At 36.9% G+C, this 22,475-nt stretch overlaps 2 protein-coding genes and 1 pseudogene across 5 annotated transcripts; 1 reads left to right on the top strand and 2 right to left on the bottom strand.

Annotated features, from left to right (window-relative positions):
- Positions 1–761: 761 nt before the first annotated feature.
- Positions 762–18,078, bottom strand: LOC137823179 (Prefoldin chaperone subunit family protein). 4 transcript variants are annotated; one of them, XM_090297174.1, is made up of 13 exons: positions 17,826–18,078; positions 17,716–17,747; positions 17,416–17,475; positions 17,166–17,333; positions 16,073–16,139; positions 3,695–3,903; positions 3,480–3,584; positions 3,353–3,386; positions 3,154–3,239; positions 2,230–2,271; positions 2,060–2,137; positions 1,853–1,922; positions 762–1,137 (listed from the first exon to the last, which is right to left on the bottom strand). In XM_090297174.1, exons 6-12 carry the CDS (start codon positions 3,824–3,826, stop codon positions 1,866–1,868), a joined length of 534 nt encoding a protein of 177 aa, XP_090153300.1. In that variant the 5' UTR covers positions 3,827–3,903; positions 16,073–16,139; positions 17,166–17,333; positions 17,416–17,475; positions 17,716–17,747; positions 17,826–18,078; the 3' UTR covers positions 762–1,137; positions 1,853–1,865. The 4 variants fall into 4 exon arrangements, with proteins under 4 accessions (XP_090153300.1, XP_068484448.2, XP_090153301.1 ...); XM_068628347.2 differs by lacking the exon at positions 17,716–17,747 and having other exon boundaries at positions 17,826–18,074; XM_090297175.1 differs by lacking the exon at positions 762–1,137 and having other exon boundaries at positions 1,623–1,922.
- Positions 10,262–11,219, top strand: LOC150023096 (uncharacterized; annotated as a pseudogene).
- Positions 18,079–19,442: 1,364 nt separating the features above from the next.
- LOC150023095 (uncharacterized) lies at positions 19,443–22,099 on the bottom strand. The gene is made up of 2 exons (XM_090297710.1): positions 19,638–22,099; positions 19,443–19,521 (listed from the first exon to the last, which is right to left on the bottom strand). Exons 1-2 carry the CDS (start codon positions 22,097–22,099, stop codon positions 19,443–19,445), a joined length of 2,541 nt encoding a protein of 846 aa, XP_090153836.1.
- Between the last annotated feature and the right edge of the window lie 376 nt (positions 22,100–22,475).

Here is a 22,475-nt window from a genome sequence, read left to right as displayed (position 1 = left end):
AAAAATTAATTGATTTAAAATAAAAAAAAATAATTGATTTATTTTGGTAATGTTTGTTACTCAATTAATTTTTCAATTAATTGCAATTTATTTTGACTGATTTTTATTATGTGCTAACAATTTTGTGAAAGTTCGAAAGTAGCTTTTTTTTTCTGCTAACGTGGATGGACATGCAAAAGGAAAGAACTTGTCCATGTGTCATTGTGTGTTTGACTCATTACAGTTTGTTGGGATTTGATTTTGACTAAATCTTTTTTTACAGCTTTTTAATTTGTCTCAATTCCAAGACAATAAACTCAATTTAATTGCACTAATTAAAATCTCATTTTCCCATGAAACTAGTTGGAACATTGCAATTAAAACTGATTAAATATTGTCTTTTCCAGTAAATGTTCTTTCTTCTTTAAATCATCTAATCGCTGCACAACACAAGATAGCATCTCCTCCTTCATCCAAATGGGTTGTTCTTAAAATTGGGTGAGAATTGGCAAAAGCTATTGGAAGTAATGAGTCAAGAAGAGCTTCATTGGAGTCATGGATTTCTTATAATTGTCATGAAGAGTGTGGAGAGTGATTGATTCGACTATATCACTTGGAAGAGGTGAAAAATGAGACAAAAAATGTCTATCCTAAAACGACTACACAAAAGAGTGCTTAGACTTGTAATTTAGCAATATACCACTCATATTTAATCTATTAAAATATAAGCCGAATATCCCAATTTATAGGTTAGAGGACCAACCAAGTTACAAGCAAAAGAGTGGGAAAAATTCAAATGTAAAAGGTTTGAATTAAGTGTCTAAATCAAGTCACAAGACAAGCATGCTCAAGGTGTGCTACATGTGACCTTAGGTCAAATGATCAACCTAAAATTTAATGTGGATCATAATTAAACACAATTATATCCTAGATAGGTTTTACAAACCTAACCCTAATCCTAATTAATTTAAAACAAAAATACAAGCAAAAAGCTTACTCTACTTTTAAACAAAAAAAATTAAATCCTACTCTAGAATTTACATTAGGTTATCACACTTTTGAACAGGTATAAAAGAGTGTATCTGTCATCAGTAACAGTCTTAATCTTCTTGTATTCTCCTTACCATAGCTCTAGTGATTGATTCTAAGTTGAGACATCTGCCATCAGAAAATGAAAGGTTTTCATTGTTAATTAAAGCTAGATTAATAACATTTGTGATTCTTACTGGCCTCTTATATGCAAAAGGTTTCCAAGGAATAATGAACCAAATTTATAGTTCAGACGCTTCAGAATATTTCAATGATAATAATTGCAATAACAAGTACGTAGAAGGTGAAAATAAGGAGGGATAAATCAGTTAATACACCTCGATCTTTGTATAAAAATGTCAAATTCTATATTTCTTCCACTTTTTTCCTTTGCCAAGAACATTAAAGCATTATTTTGTTCACTCTTTTCAAAAAAAAAAGTTATCGGTTTTGTAAACTGTTTATGCCTAAATAACATTTTAAAGAATTTATTCCCTCAGAACATTTCTTTCTCAAAAAATACTGTCCCTTGAGGAATTGAACAAATAATAGAATAAAGAAGATGAAATAACATCTCACAACAGTTTCTATATTTTGGTCTTTTAAAACACTTGGAAATCATTTTGAAACTTAAATAGATTTTAGATGAAAATTTAATTGTTGAATAGTGAGCATATTTTAGAAAACAAATTTTAAAACAAAAACAAAAAGTGAGAACAGAATCAAACAGGTCCTAAATTTTTTCAAATCGGTTTATCCTCATTTTACTCTACTTTTGACCTCCAGCAGCACATCCTAGAACGTGGATGCTACGCCATTAGAATGCCAAATACAAAATTCCAACCTTCTCTATATATTTAACTTCTCTGCATTTTGAATCTGGAAACTGGTTTTGAAGATTGAGAACCAGAACCCTGTGAAAGTCAAATTCGTGATTAGCATAGATTTAAACTAATGATGAAACTGCAAAGCACTATGTAAAACCATGTTTATAAAATCTTTTCATTTATGGGCAATAGTACCACATACATAATCAGTAAATTAAATCTACCTGTGATGAAGCAGAACTTTGTTCTCTTGAAGATCTTTCTATATTCTCAGCATGCTCTATAATAGAACCAGTAAAAGCCTGCAGAAAATATTTACACGAAAAAATATTGGTTGTGCTTGTCGCATGGAAGTAACACTAACGAGTGTAAAAACTACGATGTGTAAACACACCTTGCGACTGTCAAATGATGGTTTAGCAGTTTCGTGTTCAACCTGAAAAGGAAATAGTTGTATACATGTTAAGGATCAATTCTCCTGAAATGCTGTAAGGTAAAAGCATCTGCACAATTTTCCATCAAGTTCTTTGTTAACATTTTTAAATAACTGTTTAAGAATACTGTTCAAAGCACCAGATACAACCTTATTCTAAGTCCAACATACAATGACTAAATTTAAAATATCAAAATTTCAGCCTTCATTTATTCCGAACCATAGCTTTCTCATTAAAGCTTTTAAATGAAACCTAAGTATCCTACAATTAGATAACAGCCTTGAGCCCTTCAGGGCTGTATATTTATGCTATGGTTAAAACAAAAGTTTACACAACTGAATAATTGCAGATTTGTAACGGATCTGGATCCTCTCCTGTTCACAATCATATTTAATAAATCTTAACCATTTATTATTTTTATCATTACATTTAATGGTTAAAATAAAAACCAAATAAAACAACAATGAAAAACATAAAGGCCTAATTTAGTGGGATAATAGGTGGTTAGTTTTTATTTAAATCCTTTATATCAAGTACAAAATAGCTAAAATCTATTTAACATGATTCTCCAGGAGAGGATCCAAGTCCGTTTGTAACCTTGGAAAAATGTGATGCTGTTGTTGATAATCGTGTGGGGCGGGCTCATAAGGAAGAAGGGGATTTAGGGAACCAAGAGGTACTCTGGTATGTATTAATTAAGAGAAAAGTGAACAATAAAACCTCAATACAGTTAAAGGCGTGCTGAAAAATAATAAATTGCATGTTGTTTCTCACTTCAAAATAGACATTAGTCTGTTATCTCAAAGCAAAGCAAGGCAGTACCACCATTTAGTTCAAAAGCAGTATAAAACACGACACAGAAAGTTTCATCACGAGCATCATACCTCAGTTTTCGATGTCATAGTTTCATCACGAGAACCAACAGGAATCTTTTCACTAGGATAAATGGATCCTAAAAGTTTTTCACTCTCTGATAGTTCAGAAAAAATGGAAAAATTAATTTCAAAATGGATGCAAAAAAGCTGACACAACTACTAAACATGCAGAGACAAGAAAATGAGATGTAAGTTATTGAGGACTAACCTCTGACAGTAGATTGCACTCCCAGTCTAGCAAACTGCATTTTTAAAATTAGAATGCAAAAGCATGATTCTTCTATAGCATACTAAACTTTAATGCTGAACTATAATAAAGGAAGATGGTATCTTACATTCAACTGATCAGCTATATCTTCTTTACGATATCGCTTTTCTGGAAGTTCAGCTGTTGTAATTTTATTATTAGTCTGATCCAGTAGTGCACTTTGACGAAAATCCTGTTCGAGCAGTCACAAAAAAGGAGTTATATCAAAGTCTATTGTGCTCGTATCGTAACCTCTAAACAAGATTTTTAAGACAAAATTCAACCAAGTAATAAAAACATTACTTTTAAATTTTGGAGATTGTTATCGATATGTCCTTGATAAGACATCTCATCAAAATCACCAGTACTATCATCATTTTCATCACTGTGATCGCCACTTTGTGCAGCAAGCTCTTCTTTCTCAAGTTCATCCATTATTGCCAGAATACGAGCATATTCCCCATCATTAGGTGCAGCATTTCCCAATTTAGGAACATCTTGCTGTAGTTGACCTGGAAAAGGATATTAACATTTCAATTGATAATTATTTCAAAGTTGCCATCATATTATTTACAAGCATGGTCATTGGTTGATGCATATTTCTACACTAACATGAAATAAAGTTTGAACAGAATAGACATGATCTAAAACACACATTAACATCGGTAACTGTTAAGCTCGGAGAAAGAGCAGGAAAAACTGTGAGCTCTGTCGGAGAAGTCTTCTGCAAATATTGTTTTATACAAGCCAATATTTTTTCCTATAAATTAGCTAAACTACCATACATATATCTAGTCTAATTAAAGGGAAAATAACAGGTTTACAAAGTTACAATTGTACAACAATATAGACTCTTTACTTTAGACATCCAGCTGCTATGCATGAATTTGGTGGTTTTTAAATGACCAGTGAATCCACCTATTCATTCCATTGAAGGAAAGCAGCTATACTGGTATCCAACACATGACAATGGGATGCAAACAGAGATAGGGAAATCAGATTGTGCAGTGTCTGCTTTAGTTTTTGCATGTTTTTCATCACACAATCATTGGACACAGATAAATTATGATATTGACTTCTGAGTTTTTGCCTTGTTAGATATTATTAGATATAATTAGATATTATTTGATATTACGAGATATTATAGATATTATTAGATATTTCATATTTATATAATGAACTTAGTCCATATGTTTCTTTTCCTATATAAACATAACCCTATATATTCAATATACACAAGGATGTCCACTTCCCTTGTATGAGGATCGTCAGAACCCTCACTCAGTCTACTTCCCTTGGCCATTGGGTTCTAGACTCAGGTGCCCCAGATCACATTACTGGTAATAAATCTTTTTTCTATTCCCTATCTAGGACAGGTTATTTACCTTCGGTTACCATGGCCAATGGATATAGGGTATCATCACATGGTGTTGGTACTATTAATCTTTTTCCTTTTTTATCTATGGATAATGTTTTATATGTCCCAAGGTCACCATTTAACTTATTATCCATTAGTCGTCTCACCCGTTCCTTTGATTGTGTTATTTTTTTTACCAAAGATTTTGTTACTTTACAGGACCGGAGTTCGGGACGGATGATTGGCACCGGATGTGAGTCTCATGGACTTTATCAACTACAAATCTCTGCACATGTTGGCCCGATTATGGATTCTCCATCTCTCAGTCATGCTCGGTTGGGTCATCCTAGTCTTGCCAAGATGCAGCAGCTTGTTCCAAGTTTGTCTAATGTGTCTACTTTATCGTGTGAGTCATGTCAGTTAGGGAAACACATTCGTAGTTCTTTTCCTAGTAATGTCTCACAACGTGCTTCATCTCCTTTTTTCCTTAGTTCACTCTGACATTTGGGGACCAAGTCGTATTAAGTCTAATTTAGGATTTCAGTATTTTGTTACTTTTATTGATGATTATTCAAGATGTACTTGGGTAATTTTAATGGAAAACCATTCTGAGTTGTTTTCTATATTTAAAATATTTTACAATAAAATTAAAAATCATTTTGGAATTTCCATTCGAATTTTGCGCAATGATAATGGACGTGAGTATCTTTCTCATTCTTTTAAAAATTTTATGGTTTTTCATGGTATTCTTCATCAAACTTCATGTGCTTATACACCTCAACAAAATGGGGTAGCTGAGCACAAGAATAGACATCTTGTTGAAACAACTCATACTATTTTAATCCATGGTGATGTTCCTCAGCATTTTTGGGGTGATGTTATTCTTAGTGCATGTTATCTCATTAATCGCATGGCATCTTTAGTTTTAGATAACAAAATTCCCCATTCTATTTTATTTCCACATGACCTTCTCCACTCTTTACCTCCCAAAGTTTTTGGGTCCACATGTTTTGTTCATAATTTTAGTCCTGGTCTTGATAAATTATCTCCTAAGTCACACAAATGTGTTTTTTTAGAGTTCACTAGATCAGAAAAAGGATATAAATGTTTCTCACCTTTTAAAACTATTATTTTATTTTAGTAGATGTCACCTTCAATGAATCTTCCCTTTATTTTAAGTCTTTTCCTACTCCTTCAATGTCTTCATAATATTCCTCTTGTTGTCCCTAGTGCACTTAACGATTCACCACCGCCACCAACTCTTCAGGTGTATAGTCGTCGTCAAACGTCTCATCGTCCATCAGCTAACTCTATTCTAGTCCCAACACCTCATCCCCCTCCGGCTCCTACAGTTGAACCTCCGACAGTTGAACTTGATCTTCCTATTGCTATCCGTAAAGGTATACGTTCTACCCGTAATCCCTCTCCACATTATACTGCTTTGAGTTACCATAGACTATCTCAACCCTTTTATACCTGCCTTTCGTCTATTGCTTTTGTATCCATTCCCAAACTGTAGGTGATGCCTTAGCTCATCCTGGTTGGCGTCAGACCATGCTTGATGAAATGAATGCACTTCAGAATAGTGGAACTTGGGAACTTGTTCCTTTACCATCTAGGAAATCTGTTGTTGGTTGTAGGTGGAATTTTCCTATCAAAGTTCGTCTTGTGGCTAAGGGTTATACCCAAATTTTTGGTTTAGATTATGGTGATACTTTTTCTCCAGTGGCAAAGATGGCTTTTGTTCGCTTATTCATAGCTATGACTGCTCTTCAACAATGGTCTCTTTATCAACTGGATGTCAAAAATGCTTTTCTTAATGGAGATTTGCAGGAAGAAATTTATATGGAGCAACCTTTCGATTTTGTTGCTCAAGGGGAGTCTGCTGGATTGGCTTGTCGTCTTCGCAAATCCTTATATGGCCTCAAGCAGTCTCCTAGGGCTTGGTTTGGAAAATTTAGCAATGTTGTTCAACAGTTTGGTATGACTCGCAGTGAAGCAAATCATTCAGTTATTTATCGTCACTCGAGTGCTGGGTGTATCTATCTCGTAGTATATGTTGATGATATTGTTCTTACAGGCAGTGATCACCATGGCATCTCACAAGTAAAACAACACCTTTGTCAACACTTTCAGACCAAAGATCTTGGCAAACTCAGATATTTCTTGGGGATTGAGGTAGCACAATCCAATACTGGTATTGTTCTCTCTCAAATAAAATACGCATTGGATATTTGGAGGAAATTGTGTTGATGAATTCAAAGTCTGTTGACACTCCCATGGATCCCAATGTCAAGCTTCTACCTAATCTGAAAAGTACAGGAGATTAGTTGGAAAATTGAACTATCTCATTGTTACTCGTCCAGATATTTCCTTTGCAGTCAGTGTGGTGAATCAATTTCTTAATTCTCCATGTGAAGAACATTGGAATGCAGTCATTCGTATAGTGAAGTACATTAAAGGCTCTCCAAGAAAAGGTTTGTTATATGGTCATAATAACCATACTAAAGTCGTTTGTTATTCAAATGTTGATTGGGCAATTCGTATAGTGAAGTACATTAAAGGCTCTCCTGGAAAAGGTTTGTTATATGGTCATAATAACCATATTAAAGTCGTTTGCTATTCAGATGCTGATTGGGCAGGATCTCCATCTGATAGAAGATCAACTTCTGGTTATTGTGTCTCCATTGGTGATAACTTGATCTCTTGGAAGAGCAACAAACAAAGTGTTGTGGCAAGATCTAGTGCAGAAGCAAAATATAGAGTTATGGCCTCGGCTACTTGCGAGCTTATTTGGCTTAAACAGTTACTTAAAGAATTGTAATTTGGAGAGATCACTCAAATGACACATGTGATAATCAGGTTGCTCTTCATATTAGCTCAAATCCAGTTTTTCATGAAAGGACCAAACATATTGAGATTGATTGTCATTTCATTCGAGAAAAGATTATATCGGGAGATATCAAGACTGAGTTTGTTAATTCAAATAATCAATTAGCAGATATGATCTGTATGCACCAGCTTGAGGGAGAGTGTTAGATATTATTAGATATTATGAGATATTATAGATATTGTTATATATTTCATATTTATGTAATGGGTTTCTTAGTCCATATGTTTTTTTTTCTATATAAACATAACCCTATGAGTTCAATATACACAGGGGATTGACCCTATTCTTTCTTTTCATTTAATATGCCTGATCTGTAGAGAGAAACAACCTATTGCCTACTGAAAAGATCCTTAATGTCTAATTCATATACTGTTCATAAACTTATCAAAAATAAACTGCAAAAACTGAACTAGACATCATGAACACCCTAACCCCAAAATATAAACTTATTATGTAGACTGGATCAGATTTCAAATGTAATTTTGAAAACTAATTCAATACAATTTGAACCAAAATTATAAATGCTCGTGCATAATTTTATTTATAAAAATATGCCACCTCATATTTGAAGTAGATATTTATGAAATTACTATATCATTTTATTGTCTCCAAGGTCTTATTATCTAATTCGGAATCGGTTTGAGATGTATTCTTTTGTCTTTTTTTATTATTATATAACATTAGTGTTTGATATTGACAAATTTTTTAATAGAGCGAATAATGTTGATCAAGAGTGATCAAGTGCTTTGAAGAATTCAAATCCAAAGTGTTTGATGAAAGGCTGGTGTTGCTGTTGTGTTTGGGTGGAATCTGGGTAGAATAGAATGTGATCCACTCCTTTGTTGAATCTAAAATTGATGTGATTTAAAACCTTTTTGAAATCAAGTGTTTTTCCAACTAAGTGAAAAACAACCTATTGTTTTGTCGAATCAACTAGTTGTTTTACTAGGAGTTTTGAAAAAGTTGAAAACTGTTTTAGTTTGGTTGACTTAACTGTCAAACCAAACAATCGGTTGTTTCGTGGTTTCAACCGATTGTTTCTTTGAAAATCCTAATAGAATTCAGTTTTGAATGTTGAATATGCCTTAAATGTTTTTCAACTGAATACACTCCTTCATTAATTACTTTGACCAATCTTTGAGTTTTTGAATAATTAGTTTGTTTATGTTTTCAAACAAGTAAAAGAAACAGATTTGAGTTTTTGAATTGTGTCAAAGTTGATTCTAAGATTTGAACATTCATATCAAGCTTTGGGTTTTCAAAGAGAGTGGAATAGGATTACAATTGTATTGATTTTAGTTTGTACTGTGAACAAGTGTAATCCCTTCTAAATCTACTGTATTTCTGGTGTTGTGTAGCCAAGGAGTGTTGTGTGTTCTTGAGGGGGTCAAGATCAATACTCCTGGTGTGTTTTGTCAAAGGAAGGGTTCAAGGTCACTACTTTGGTGGTTTGTGTTTTGTAATCTGGTTTGATTGCTTAGTGGATTACCCAGTGGTTTTTTGGGGACTGGATGTAGCGTTTGGCTTAAGAGTGAACCAATATAAACTATTGGTGTATCTCTCTCTTACTTTGAACTCATTTAAATTCTGTTTTAAGTTTTGTTTATATAAACAACCGATTGTTTTTCTGTTGCTTTACTGTTTAATTGCTTATATTATTGGCTAACTTGATTCATGTTCTGGATTCACACAAAAAAAATTTGTTAAATCTGAAAAAGTTTCCAAAAACCCCTCTTAAACAATTCACTCCCCTCTCATTTAAGACCATATATTCTAACAAATAAAAGATACAAATTTATTTTTAACAAAGTCACAAAATAAACTAAAACTAAAACAATTAACTTTGCTTGCAACTTAAATTCTAAGCATTTTTTTTTTCTGAGTAGCTCAATAAAATGGGATATACCGATTTTAAAGTTCTAGCATTTAGCTTATGAGATGAGATTTTCTATACTTCAAATTAATTTTGTATCACAGTTATTGTGTATATCTAGGTTTATTTACTTCCAACAAAAGTAAAACAAAAACAAAAAATTGATTTATTCCAAACATCTTTTGACTAGTGTTGCATGATCAGGAGAATTATTCTGTAATTAAGTGCAAATTTTATTCTTTATTAGGACAAATTTGTTAGTGATTTGATTAGATTTATACAGTTTTAATCATTCATTATTTCTTGCTTTCATTGCCTATTATTTTCTTCCTTAATTAGGTTGTAAATCGTCTATAAATTGAGACTGTAATCACATCATAAATAAATTTCATCTATTTTTTTCAACTTGGTATCAGAGCTCCTGATCTGGGAGACTCTGCTTCTGCAATCCTTTTTTAGCAGCCTTCATTGCTGCAATTACTTTTCTGGGCAGCCTTCATTGTTGAAATTACTTTTCTGGACAACCTTCATTGCTGTAATTTTTTTTCTCCTCCATTGACTACTACCACTTTGTGTCGTTGACCGTCACTACAACCGCTGGTCGCCGACCACTGCCGACCGCCACCAACCACTGTCGACTGCCGCTGACCGTCGTTGACCGGCGTTATTTTCCAAACAGAACCACCACCAGTTTTTTTTTCCTGCAAAGCCCAATCAGTTTTGTCTTATTGCTGTCAACTCTTACCAATGTCGGCTAAAAATACAACCCCTCTTAACTCCATTGATTTGCAGGTGTTGCAAAGCAACTATCGTCTTGATGAAAACAACTACCTACAATGGGCCCTGTTGGTTCGTGCTACTCTCAAGGGAAGGAAGAAATTGAATCACCTAGATGGAAACCCTCCAGCCAAAACGGATTCTAAATATGAAGATTGGGACGATGAAGACTTTGTTTATCATGACCTGGTTATGGAATTCTATGACACCAGCAATTAGCTGAAATTGTATGTTCTTCTCCACTGCTAAGGAGATTTGGGAAAACCTTTGTCAAACATACTCTATGAAGAAAGATATTGCAGCATGTTACAAGATAGAAAACAAGATCTTCCATACCAGCCAAGGGAGCCTGTCAGTAACAAGCTATTATGGTATGTTGAATGGTTCATGGATCGAATTAGATCAATATCAAAATTTGAAAATGAAGTGCACAGATGACTCTATCGCACTAGCACAATTCCTTGAAAGGATGAGAATATTTAAATTTCTTTCTGGATTGAACTCTGAATTTGATCCAATTAGGATTCAGATCTTGGGTAAGGAAAAACTCCCTTCTGTCTCAAAAGTTTTTCACATTGTACGAGGGGAAGAAACTCGAAGATCAGTAATGTTGGATGGGGGTAAATCCGTTGATAATTCAGCTCTGGCTGCTGGCAACTCTGTTTATAATTCATCTCTGGTTGCAGGCAACTCTGTTGATAATTCAACTCTGGCTACTGGCAAGGCCCCTAAAGAGGTCCATTTTCTTCATTTGGAAAGCCTAATTGTGATGATCGTTGGTGCAACTATTGTAAGAAGACGGGTCATACTAAGGAAAGGTGCTTCAAACTTTATGGAAAGGAGAAGGACTTTGAACGTATTGGAGAATTCAAAGGTACCATACAAAGGCATGCTAATCAGACATCATCTGACTCTGAAACTCAAATAGCAGAGGAAGTCATGTCACTCAGCAAAGAAGAATTGGAACGTTTACGAGCTCTCATGAACTCTCTTAGTAAGACTAGCTCTTGTTCTTTAACCATGAGTGGTAAGAGTTCTAGCTTCTTATCATTTAATGCTTTTAGTACTGAGAATATCTGGATTATAGACTCAGATTCTACTGATCATATGACACATCATTCCTCTTGTTTTTCATCCTACAATGCCTTGTAACCGACATATTACAGTTGCTAATGGTTCCAATACCCCCATTACTGGTCGTGGTAACATCCACCTTCAACCTTCTTTTCCGTTAGATATTATTAGATATTATTAGATATAAATAGATATTGTACAAGGGGAAGAAACTCGGAGTTAGTAATGTTGGATGGGGGCAACTCCATTGATAGTTCAGCTCTAAGTACTAACAACTCTGTTGATAGTTCAGTTGTGGCGATTGGCAAGGGCCCTATAAAAGGTTCATTTCCTTCATTTAGAAAGCCTCCCACAAAGCCTCCCACAAGATCGTTGGTGCAGTTATTGTAAAAAGATAGGTCATACTAAGGAAAGGTGCTTTAAACTTCATGGAAAGGAGAAGGTCTTGGAACGTACTGGAGGATTCAAAGGTACCATACAAAGGCATGCTAATCAAGCATCATCTGACTCTGAAAGTACGACCTTACCTTTCCCTCAAAAAGCAGAGGAGGTCCCCTCACTCAGCAAAGAAGAGTTGGAACGTTTATGAGCTCTCATGAACTCTCTTAGTAAGACTAGCTCTTGTTCTTTAACCATGAGTGGTAAGAGTTCTAGTTTCTTATCCTTTAATGTTTCTGGTACTGAGAATATCTGGATTATAGACTCTGGTGCTACTGATCATATGACACCTCATTCCTCTTATTTTTCATCCTACAATGCCTTATCTTATAACCAACATATTACTGTAGCTAATGGTTCCAATACCCCCATTACTGGTCGTGGTAATATCTACCTTCAACCTTCCTTCCCTTTAAAAAATGTGCTTCATGTTCCCAACCTATCTAATAACCTTTTGTCTATTCATAAGATTACCCAAGATTTAAATTGTGCAGTGACATTTTTTCCTTCCCATTGTGTTTTTCAGGATCTTGCCACGAGGAAGACAATTCGACTTGCTAAAGAGCAGGGCGGGTTATATTACTTATAGCAGGAAGAAACTAAAAAATGTGCTAAACTACAAGCACACACTTCTAGTCTTCAGCAAGGCACTGAATCTTGGTCATCTTCTCAGATATGGCTTCAACACAGACGTCTTGGACATCCTCCTTTTAGTACCCTAAAATCCTTATTTCCTGTTTTATTTACAAAATTATCGGTTGAGTCTTTTCATTGTGATGTTTGTCAGTTTGCTCAACACCATAGAATAACTTTTCCTTCAAATAATAATAGAAGTTCAAAACCTTTTGATCTTATTCATTCTGATGTATGGGGACCTTCATTTATTCCTAATATCTCAGGTGCAAAATGGTTTGTTTCATTTATTGATGATTGTACTCGCGTTACCTGGATATTCCTCGTGAAAGATAAGTCTGAAGTTTTTCACCTGTTTGTAAATTTTTACAAAATGGTTCAAACACAATTTGAAAGTCCAATTAAGAGATTACGTTCTGATAATGGAAGAGAATATGTGAACCAGAACCTTTCAAAGTTTCTTCAGGAAAATGGAGTTGCTCATGAATTAACCTGTGTGGACACTCCTCAACAAAATGGGGTTGCTGAAAGAAAAAATCGTCATCTCCTTGAGGTAACTAGAGCTTTACTTTTCCAAATGTCTGTTCCAAAATCTTACTGGGGGAAGCCGTCCTGACTACCACTTATTTTATTAATAGATTACCCTCTCGGGTTCTAGAGGGTGTTACTCCTATTCAGCTTATGACCATATTCTATCCTTTTATTCCCATGTTAACTAGTCTTCAGAGTCGTGTCTTTGGTTGTCCAGCTTTTGTCCATGTTCATAGTCCGTATCGAGGTAAGTTAGATCCTCGCACCATCAAATGTGTCTTCATTGGTTATGCCCCCAACAAAAAGGGGTACAAATGTTATCATCCTCAAAGTCGTAAAGTTTATATTTCCAAAGATGTCACCTTCCATGAAAAAGAGTCTTTCTTTCCTAGTTCTCAGCTTCAGGGGGAGAGTATTCAAGAAGTTGAGGACCTTGAGTTGTCACCTTTTCCTTTGTTGCAGGATTTCGTTCTTAGGGAGAATGACAAAGACCATATACCAACATCATTACCAAAGAAGAATAATGAGGACAGATACTTTGGGAAACAATACCAACGAAGGCAACAAGAACCCGTCCTGATCGAACAGCAATTTCAATTGTCCGAACCGGAGGTAAGAACTCATACTTATGAGACTTTTGAGGATACTTTAAATGAAACTAACCTAGATGATTTACCTATTGCCTTGAGAAAAGAAAAAAGATCTTGTGCCAAATATCCTATATCTCAATTTGTGTCTACAGAAAAACTTTCTATGCAGCACCAGAGTTTTCTTTCAGTTATTGATTCTATTAGAATCCCTACATCAGTACAAGAAGCCTTAAAGGATGAAAACTGGGTTCGAGCCATGAATGAAGAAATGAAGGCATTAGAAAAGAATGAGACCTGGGAGATTGTAGAGAGACCAAAGGATAAGAAGGCAGTGGGTTGTTGGTGGATATACACAGTGAAGTATCAGTCTAATGGCACGTTGGATCAATATAAAGCAAGGTTGGTTGCAAAAGGGTACACTCAAACCTATGGGATCGATTATGAGGAAACTTTTGCTCCAGTAGAAAAAATGAATACAGTCAGAATTATTCTCTCCTTGACAGCGCACTTTCATTGGGAGATGCATCAGTTTGATGTTAAGAATGCCTTCTTGCATGGAAGCTTGGAGGAAGAAGTATACATGGAGATTCCATCGAGCTATGGTAATGTTAATGAAGAGAATAAGGTGTGCAGACTTAAGAAGGCCTTGCATGGTCTTAAACAATCACCTCGTGCTTGGTTTGGAAGGTTTACTCAAGCTATGGTATCTTTGGGGTACCGACAAAGCCAAGGTGACCATACTCTGTTTATAAAACATTCTCATAATGGTAAACTCACTCTACTTTTGGTCTATGTAGATGATATATGATTATTACAGGTGATGATGAGATTGAAAAACAAAATTTGAGGGAGAAACTGGCTGCTCAATTTGAGATGAAGGATCTTGGGAAGCTGAAGTACTTCCTTGGAATAGAAGTTGCTTACTAGACAGGGCATCTTTATTTCTCAAAGGAAATACATCCTTGATCTTCTCAAAAAGACAGGTAAGTTGGGTTGTAAGACCAGAGGAGTGTCAATAGTGCAAAATCATAGGATTGGGAATGATGAGGAAAACCCAAAAGTGGAGAAGACACAATATCAAAGACTTGTGGGAAAACTCATTTATCTATCACACACTAGGCCAGACATAACCTATGTAGTTAGTGTGGTTAGCCAATTTATGCATGATCCAAGAGAAAGACAGTTGCAGGCAGTAAATAGAATTATTCAGTACTTCAAAGCCTCTCCAAGGAAAGGATTGCTATTCAAAAAGGGAGAAAACTTATCCATGAAAGTATATACTGATGTTGATTATGCAAGATCAATTGTTGATAGGAGAACCACCACAAGCTATTGCATGTTCTTGGGTGGAAATCTGGTGACATGGAGGAGCAAGAAACAAAATGTAGTTGCAAGATCAAGTGCAGAGGTAGAATTTAGAGTCATGGCTCAAGGGGTTTGTGAACTATTATGGATGAAGATCATACTTGATGACCTCAAAATAAATTATGAAGCTCCTATGGGTTTGGCGTGTGATAATAAGTCCACTATCAGTATTGCAGTCAATCCAATTCAACATGATCGAACAAAGCACGTAGAGATAGACCGACATTTTATTAAGGAAAAGTTGGATAATGGTCTTATAGCCACCGAGTACATCCCTTCAAGACTCCAATTGACAGATATGTTAACTAAGGGACTTCCCATAAAACAGTTCAAAGATCTTACTTGCAAGCTGGGAATGATAGATATACATTCACCAGCTTGAGTGGGTGTGTTGCATAATCAAGAGAATTATTTAGTAATTAAGTGCAGATTTTATTCTTTATTATGACAAATTTGTTAGTGATTTGATTTGTACAGCTTTAATCACTCATTATTTCTTGTTTTCATTACCTATTATTTCCTTTCTTAATTAGTAAAGAGTCTATAAATTGAGACTGTAATCATATTTGTAAATCACATCAGAAATAACCATTATTTCTTTCAACTACTAGTATTCAGAAAGTGAAAGAAAAAAAATGAAACAAAACAAAGGAGAGAAGTACTCAGCATTATATGAATTACTTGAATAAAATAAGTAGTATCTGAAAGCTGATAGCTTGGAGATAAGTAAGAAATGAGGAAAAAAAACTATAAGTAGCTCTACAATTTGTTTATCATAAAATAGAAAACAAAAGTGCAGAAATTAAGATGAATGATACAAAAATTCAAGTCTTCCATGCAAATCCAAACAAAATATCAGCACACCCATCAAAATAATAAATCATAAATGCTACTGCCAACAAATCGTAGTAGAATGTAAAAGTCAAAGTAATGCATAAATGATATCTGATTTGTTAGAGGATGGGAATTACTGTTATTTGTATAATCTTAATAAATATAAATCTAAGACAAAAGACTTCAATTTATCCAGACATTCCAGCCTTCTCTCTACCCGTTTCTATTTATCATGAACTTTAACTATCATCTTATATCAACCTTGAATAATGGGAAAATTAAAAACAATATATATATATATAAGGCTAGAACATGCCTGATTTGGATTCCCCTTCATTAAAGTCTTTCTCCACATAATCTTCCCTTATCTCCACAAGACCCTCCTGTGTGAAATTAAACCACCACAGCAATTAATAATTTATACAAACATCAAAATATCAAGATCAAGAGCTAACAAAAGCATACAAACACAAAAGGAGAATATCATAAAAGAAATGTAGCATAGTGTGAGGATAGAGTAAAACACCTTATAATTAAAGAAATAAGCAGTTGATCCTATGTAACGAGATATATTGTTCTAAGTACAGAAATAGGGAGGTGATCCTATATAATCACAAATATCTAGATTATATATGTATTATTAAAAACATTTTATTTTCATATCATATCTTTGTTATTAGAGGATATCAAATTTCCTCTATTTATTGTATTGATTCCTTTTTCTCAATATAAATAAAAAAACTCGTGTTGTCTAATAAACACATGGTTTCAGCTCAACACTCTAGGGAAAACAGAAACACTCATGCTAATTGGTTCCTTTTTCTCGTGTCATATCTTTGTTATTAGAGGATATAAAATCTCCTTTATTATTGTATTGGTTCCTATTTCTTAATGCAAATAAAGCACTCGTGTTGTCTTAGAAACACATGGTTTTAGCTCAATGTTTCTGTCTTTGGTAGAGTTTAACAACACCCTAATTGGTTTGTTAAAAAAAAACTAAACTTCTAATATCATAATATATGATGTGTTTGGGTAAACAACTTGACTAAGCACTTATTATAAAAGTACTCATAATAGAAGCATTTAAACAAGCACTTATAGGAGAAGAAAATAAGTAAAACAAATTAAGTTTTTTTTCATAATCTAAAACTATACACTAATTCTTTTAGAAACTATCTCATTTCTTATGAGAAAAGCTCAATTCATTTTAAATTCTTACTTCCTTCTCTTGCAAGTGCAGGTGCTTACACATAAATTTATCCTAACAGGGTCTAAATGGTTACAACAATCAAACCACAACCTACTTCTAAAACAGAAAACAGTGTCACTCACCGTAAAAATTGCCTAAACACAAATCAAATTCAACTTATCATTAAAGTGAAGAGCAAAACAAAGAAGTGAACCCTCACCGCTACTTGAGAAGCTGTGGCATTGAAAAACGAAGCCTCTGCTTCAAGGTCCTTGATATTAGCCTCAAGGGAATCAACCTGCGAATCCAAGGACTTCCCTCTTCGCTGCAAAATATCAACTGTTTGTTTCGAAGTTCTCTCTGCATAATACCCTTCTCCCAAAAGAACCTAACAACCAAAACAAAACAAAACCTTTTGCCACTGAGAAAGCGCAGATTCAATCAAGGAATCGAAAGGGGAAGACACGTACCAGGAACTCATTGGTATGAATCAAACGACCAGGGAAGAACGCTGCTTTGCCAAACGGAACCTAAGAACCCCATAATTTTGAAACGGTTTAGCAAAAGAAAAACATAAGAGTTGAAACACGAAAAGGGTGAAATTAACCATAAGAACTAAACTCGATAAAATACTTCAGGATTATTTCTGTTATTCTTCAAACAAAAATATAATTATAACTCGACAAAATGTCGAATAAAACATGCATTAAAAGATTGATAAAATTATCGAGATAAAACATCAATTCTAATGATAACTCTAAAAACAGTACCTAAAGTTTTCTGCTTTTACTCACTCTTCCTCCTAAATTGAAAAGAAAAAACTCAGTTATCTTGGATTACATATTAATTTCCCGTGAAAAAGGGTTTGTTTTTTGGTTACCATGATATCGTGGGAGAGTTCTTCAGGTAGTTTGTGGACAAGGTTGACGAGGTTGTTATTGTCGGCGATGAAACCTCGTACGCAATCGAGCTCGCTGTGCTTGCTGGCAATGGCTTCTTCGACGCGCTTCGCCGCCTTCTGCGCCTCCTCTACTGGGAACAGGGACGCCAGTGAGGTCACAGTGCCTTTCTTCACGGATTCTTCCATATCTCTCTCAGTTCTTCGTTTAGTTGATTTGATCCGTGTTTTTATTATAAAGGATCTCTCCTAACTTTTTGTTAATTTTTTTTTCCTAATTTATCTTTATATTAATATTTAATTTATTATTGTGTTATTTTTTATTCCCACTTTAACTGCTCTAAATTGTTTTCCTACTTTATCCTTACTTAATATTTTGTTTTATCAATTTATTTTGGTTATTTGAACATTTTGGATACTTTTCTGTTTTAAACTAATATTCTTCCTTATTAAATAAGCGTTTTTTAACTTACAATTTTATTTTATTTGTTCTAGGCAGGTGAGTGGAGAAATTAGTTACTTTTCTGTTTTAAAACTAATATTCTTCTTTATTAAATAAAGATTTTTTAATTTTAAAATTTTATTTTATTTGTTCTCACTTAATGGACAGGAGAGTGGAGAAATTGATATTCGGCCTGATTGTTTGAATCTTTGAAGTCGAATTTGAGGGCTTGCTCGATGACAATCTCGCCGGGGCCTTCCAAAACAACTCCAGCGCCGCACGACCTCTCGTTGGAGGAGCCATCAACATATAAGATCCATGATGAATGTTCGGTCTCGGCTGAAGAAGTAGTGAGTTCAGCTGCGAAGTCGGCGAGAGCTTGCGACTTGATCGCTCCGCGTGGTTGGTACTGAATATGGAATTCGGATAGTTCGATCGTCCAACCGATCATTCGTCCGGCTAAATCTGGCTTAGTGAGGATCTTTACAATAGGGTAATTTGTCCGAACAATAATCCGATGATTCTGAAAATACATACGCATTCGTCGGGCGGTAATGATGAGGGCCATTGCTACCTTTTCGATCGTCTGGTATCGGATTTCGGCGCCATGAAGGGCGCGGCTGACGAAGTAAACCGGCCGTTCTTCAAAATTAATTTCTTGCACTAAGACTGAGCTGACGGCTTCGTGTGAAACGGCGAGGTAGACTATGATGGGTTCTCGTGCGTCCGGTTTCTGGATGACCGGCGTGGTTGATAAAAAAGTTTTCAAATCGAGGAAAATTTCCTCACATTCGGTCGACCACTCGAAGCGGGATGCTTTTTTCAGTAGTCGGACGATGGGCCTCGTTCGTTCGGCGAGTTTAGGAACAAATCTGGATAGTGCGGTGAGTCGGCCGATAAGTCTCTGAATTTCCTGAATGGAGTTGGGACTTCGCATTTCGGAGATAGCTCTGCACTTCTCGGGGTTAGCTTCTATGCCTCTATGAGTTAGCATAAAACCTAAGAACTTCCCCCCCTCGACGCCGAACGCACACTTGTCCGGATTGAGTCGCATCTGGTGTTGGCGGAGGGCCTGAAAAACTTCTTTTAGGTCGGCAATATGTTGTTTGCATGAGTCGGACTTGACGACGATGTCATCGACATAGACTTCAACATTCCTACCAATCATGTCGTGGAATACGTGGTCCATTAGTCTTTGATAAGTGGCTCCGGCATTTTTGAGTCCGAAGGGCATCACTTCATAGTAGAAATTGCCGGAATCAGTCATGAAGGCCGTCTTCTTCCGGTCGGCCGGGTGCATTTGGATTTGATTATAGCCAGAGTAGGCATCAAGGAAGCTGAGGATGTGATGCCCGGCTGCACCGTCGACGAGACGATCAATGGTAGGCAGAGGATACGAGTCTTTTGGGCAAGCTTTATTGAGGTCTGTGTAGTCAACACACATACGCCATTTTCCGTTTGCTTTCTTCACCATAACCACGTTGGCTAGCCATGTGGTGTAATGGGCCTTCCGAATGAATCCAGCCTGTAACAATTTGTCGGCTTCCTCACGTGCGGCTTGACGTCGTTCCTCGCCTATATGTCTTTTCTTTTGAGCTATTGGCTTAGCTTCTCTATACAGTGATAATCGGTGAGTGATAACTTGTGGGTCTACGCCAGGCATATCAGCGGCCGTCCAGGCGAAAAGATCGGCATTTTTAACAAGTGTCGTCCCGATGGCCATTCGGTCGTCCGGTTTCAGCGAAGTACCGATGTGCGTAGTGTGGCGATCATCGCGAAGCGGGAATGGATGCAAGTCTTCTCCTGCTTCCATACGGGGATCGTCCATGCGAGGGTCGAGGTCAACAAGGGCTATCATTTGACGACGGGACATGTGTCGTCCGGAACGCCGTGTGGGGGAACGTCCTCGTTTTTGCGGGACTCGGTCGTCCGTATTGGTTGTATAGAGTCGTCGAGTTGGCTCACTTTTCAAACTTGCTACATAGCATTCCCTAGCAGTTTTTTGATCGACATGGATGGTTGCAATGTCGTTAGTGGCCGAAGGGAATTTCATGGCTAAGTGTGGGGTGGAAACAATGGCTTTTAATCTGTTGATAGACGGCCGGCCGAGCAGGATGTTGTAAGAAGTCTGGGCGTTAACCAGCAGATATCGTACGTTTATTGTTTTGTGGAGACCATCTTCCTCACCGAAGGTTGTATACAAGTCTATATACCCCTTAGTGTCGACCCGTTCACCTGAGAACCCTACAATTTGTTCGTTATAGGGTTGAATTTCTGATTCTGGAATGCGCATTTTTTTGAAGATTTCCCAGTATAATATGTCGACTGAGCTACCTTGGTCGACCAAGGTCTTGGCAATTGCGAACTTGTCAATTTCGACAGTGATTACCATAGGGTCGTCCTGGGCTGGATCTATAGCTGTAAAGTCATCGTCAGTGAAGGTGATCGGAGGTATGTGTGGACGCCTCCTTGTGGTAGCATGAGCGGATTGGATGTCTCGGAGATGTTTCTTTCGGGCGGAATTTGAGCACCCGCCACCGGCAAAGCCTCCAGCTATATAATTAACTTCATGGTTCGGTTCGCCCAAGTTAACGGGTCCAGCAATCATGTTGATGACTTCGCGGACTCGTTGGCGAGGTCGGGCGCTTCGGTCGGGACTTGTGCTACGGGCGCGTGTACGCCGAACGGGGCTTTCGCTGCGTTTTCGTGAAGTCTGGCTACGGTCAGTGTGGTGTTTGTAATCGTTACGGTACGACCGGTCGACACCACGGGAAGGACGGTCAGTATTCCGTGGTGGGGATCTTGAACTCCTTGTCCTCTTGACGAACTGCCGTAAATGGCCAGCTTGGATGAGTTCTTCAATTTTATCCTTCAAAGCTTGACATCCTTCGGTCGTGTGACCGAAATTCTGATGGTATTGACAACGCTTAGCAGTATCTGCATTCGGTGGTGTTTGATACTGCTTCAATGTCGGGATTAGGTCCGTTTGTAGTGCTTCATCTAGGGCTCGTCCCCTCGGCACAGTTAAAGGGGTGTAACTGTTAAACCTGGGGATTCGGCCTCCCCTATTCCGGTCGGACCTCAGAGTGGTTCGGACGGTTCGTTCGGTTTCGACTTCTCTTTCTTTACTTTGAGTTTGGTCTTTAAGGGCTCCGAATCCGACAGCTTTGAACCGTTGATGGTAATCAATGTGTTCTTCGATTTGCATGAATTTGGTTGCTCGAGTTCGAAGGTCCTCCATGTCTTGAGGTGGTTTCTTGATGAGACTTTCAGTGAAACGGCTCGGTCGGATGGCCGAGACCAAATGGTGCAATGCAACCTCTTGTTTGAGCCCTCGGATGTTCATGCATGCTTTGTTGAACCTATCTAGAAAGGTTCTAAGAGATTCACCTTTTTCTTGTTGTACCGCTAGGAGAGACATGGAGGACATGTGATGCGGTCGGCTAGTGGCATATTGAGTGGAGAATTTTGCGGCTAGGATGTCAAAATCGTTAATGGAGTTTGGAGGCAGCTCTGTGAACCAGGTAAGAGGTTCTCCCTGGAGCGACGTGGGAAATACTTTACACCACACATTGTTATCTGTGGTATACAAAGTCATTTGCGTCTTGTAGACATTTAAGTGTTCGTCCGGGTCGGTCGAGCCGTCATAGAGTTTAATGACGAGGCCTCTCCATTTGTCAGGAAGTGGAGTGGTGATAATTTCGTCTGTAAAAGGATGACCCCTTTTACTTGACTTTCTTTCGACTGTTTCAGCTCTGGAAGCAGGATTGGTATTGGCAGGTGTAGGTATGCGAGAGGCGGTTCGGTCGGCCATATGGGATTGGCCTTCTCGTTCGGGATTATCGACCTGTTGTTGGAGTCGTGCATTCTGCTATCTTAATAAGGCGATTTCTTCTTCTTGGCGGCGTCTATCTTCTTCTTGGAGGCGTCTATCTTCTTCATGTTGACGATGGTCTTCCATCCCCTTTTGTCGCAGTTCCTCCATCTGAGCTTGGAGGATTTGAATCATAGTCATCTGTTCTGCCATAGCGTCGTTGTTGTTTCTTGTCGCAACCATTATAGCTTCAAAAATTGAAGACTTGCCTCGGCCCCACGGTGGGCGCCAATTGTACCTGAGTGGAGAGATGGGGCCCAGGCACGGTCGGTTGACGTGGTGTAATTGCTGACGTGTTGATCTTCTTCTCCTCTGG

The sequence above is a fragment of the Phaseolus vulgaris genome, chromosome 11 (genome assembly GCF_051622355.1).
Source record: "Phaseolus vulgaris cultivar YP4 chromosome 11, ASM5162235v1, whole genome shotgun sequence".
Lineage (NCBI taxonomy): Eukaryota > Viridiplantae > Streptophyta > Magnoliopsida > Fabales > Fabaceae > Phaseolus > Phaseolus vulgaris.
This window is presented reverse-complemented; position numbering and strand designations above follow the sequence as displayed.

Bases quoted from the DNA above. Each gene is read 5' to 3' on its own strand.
- LOC137823179 (XM_068628347.2), bottom strand. From the start codon at position 18,032: ATGGAAGAATCCGTGAAGAAAGGCACTGTGACCTCACTGGCGTCCCTG. The intron at 3,904-16,072 runs GCATGTTCTAGC...ATCCTTTTCCAG, and splicing joins TGAAGGGGAATCCAAATCAG to GTCAACTACAGCAAGATGTT. The intron at 3,585-3,694 runs GTAATGTTTTTA...CTGCTCGAACAG, and splicing joins ACAATCTCCAAAATTTAAAA to GATTTTCGTCAAAGTGCACT.
- LOC150023095 (XM_090297710.1), bottom strand. From the start codon at position 22,099: ATGGCCGACCGAACCGCCTCTCGCATACCTACACCTGCCAATACCAAT. The intron at 19,522-19,637 runs GCATCACATCCT...TCTACTATGAAG, and splicing joins CTCGTCGACGGTGCAGCCGG to TGATGCCCTTCGGACTCAAA.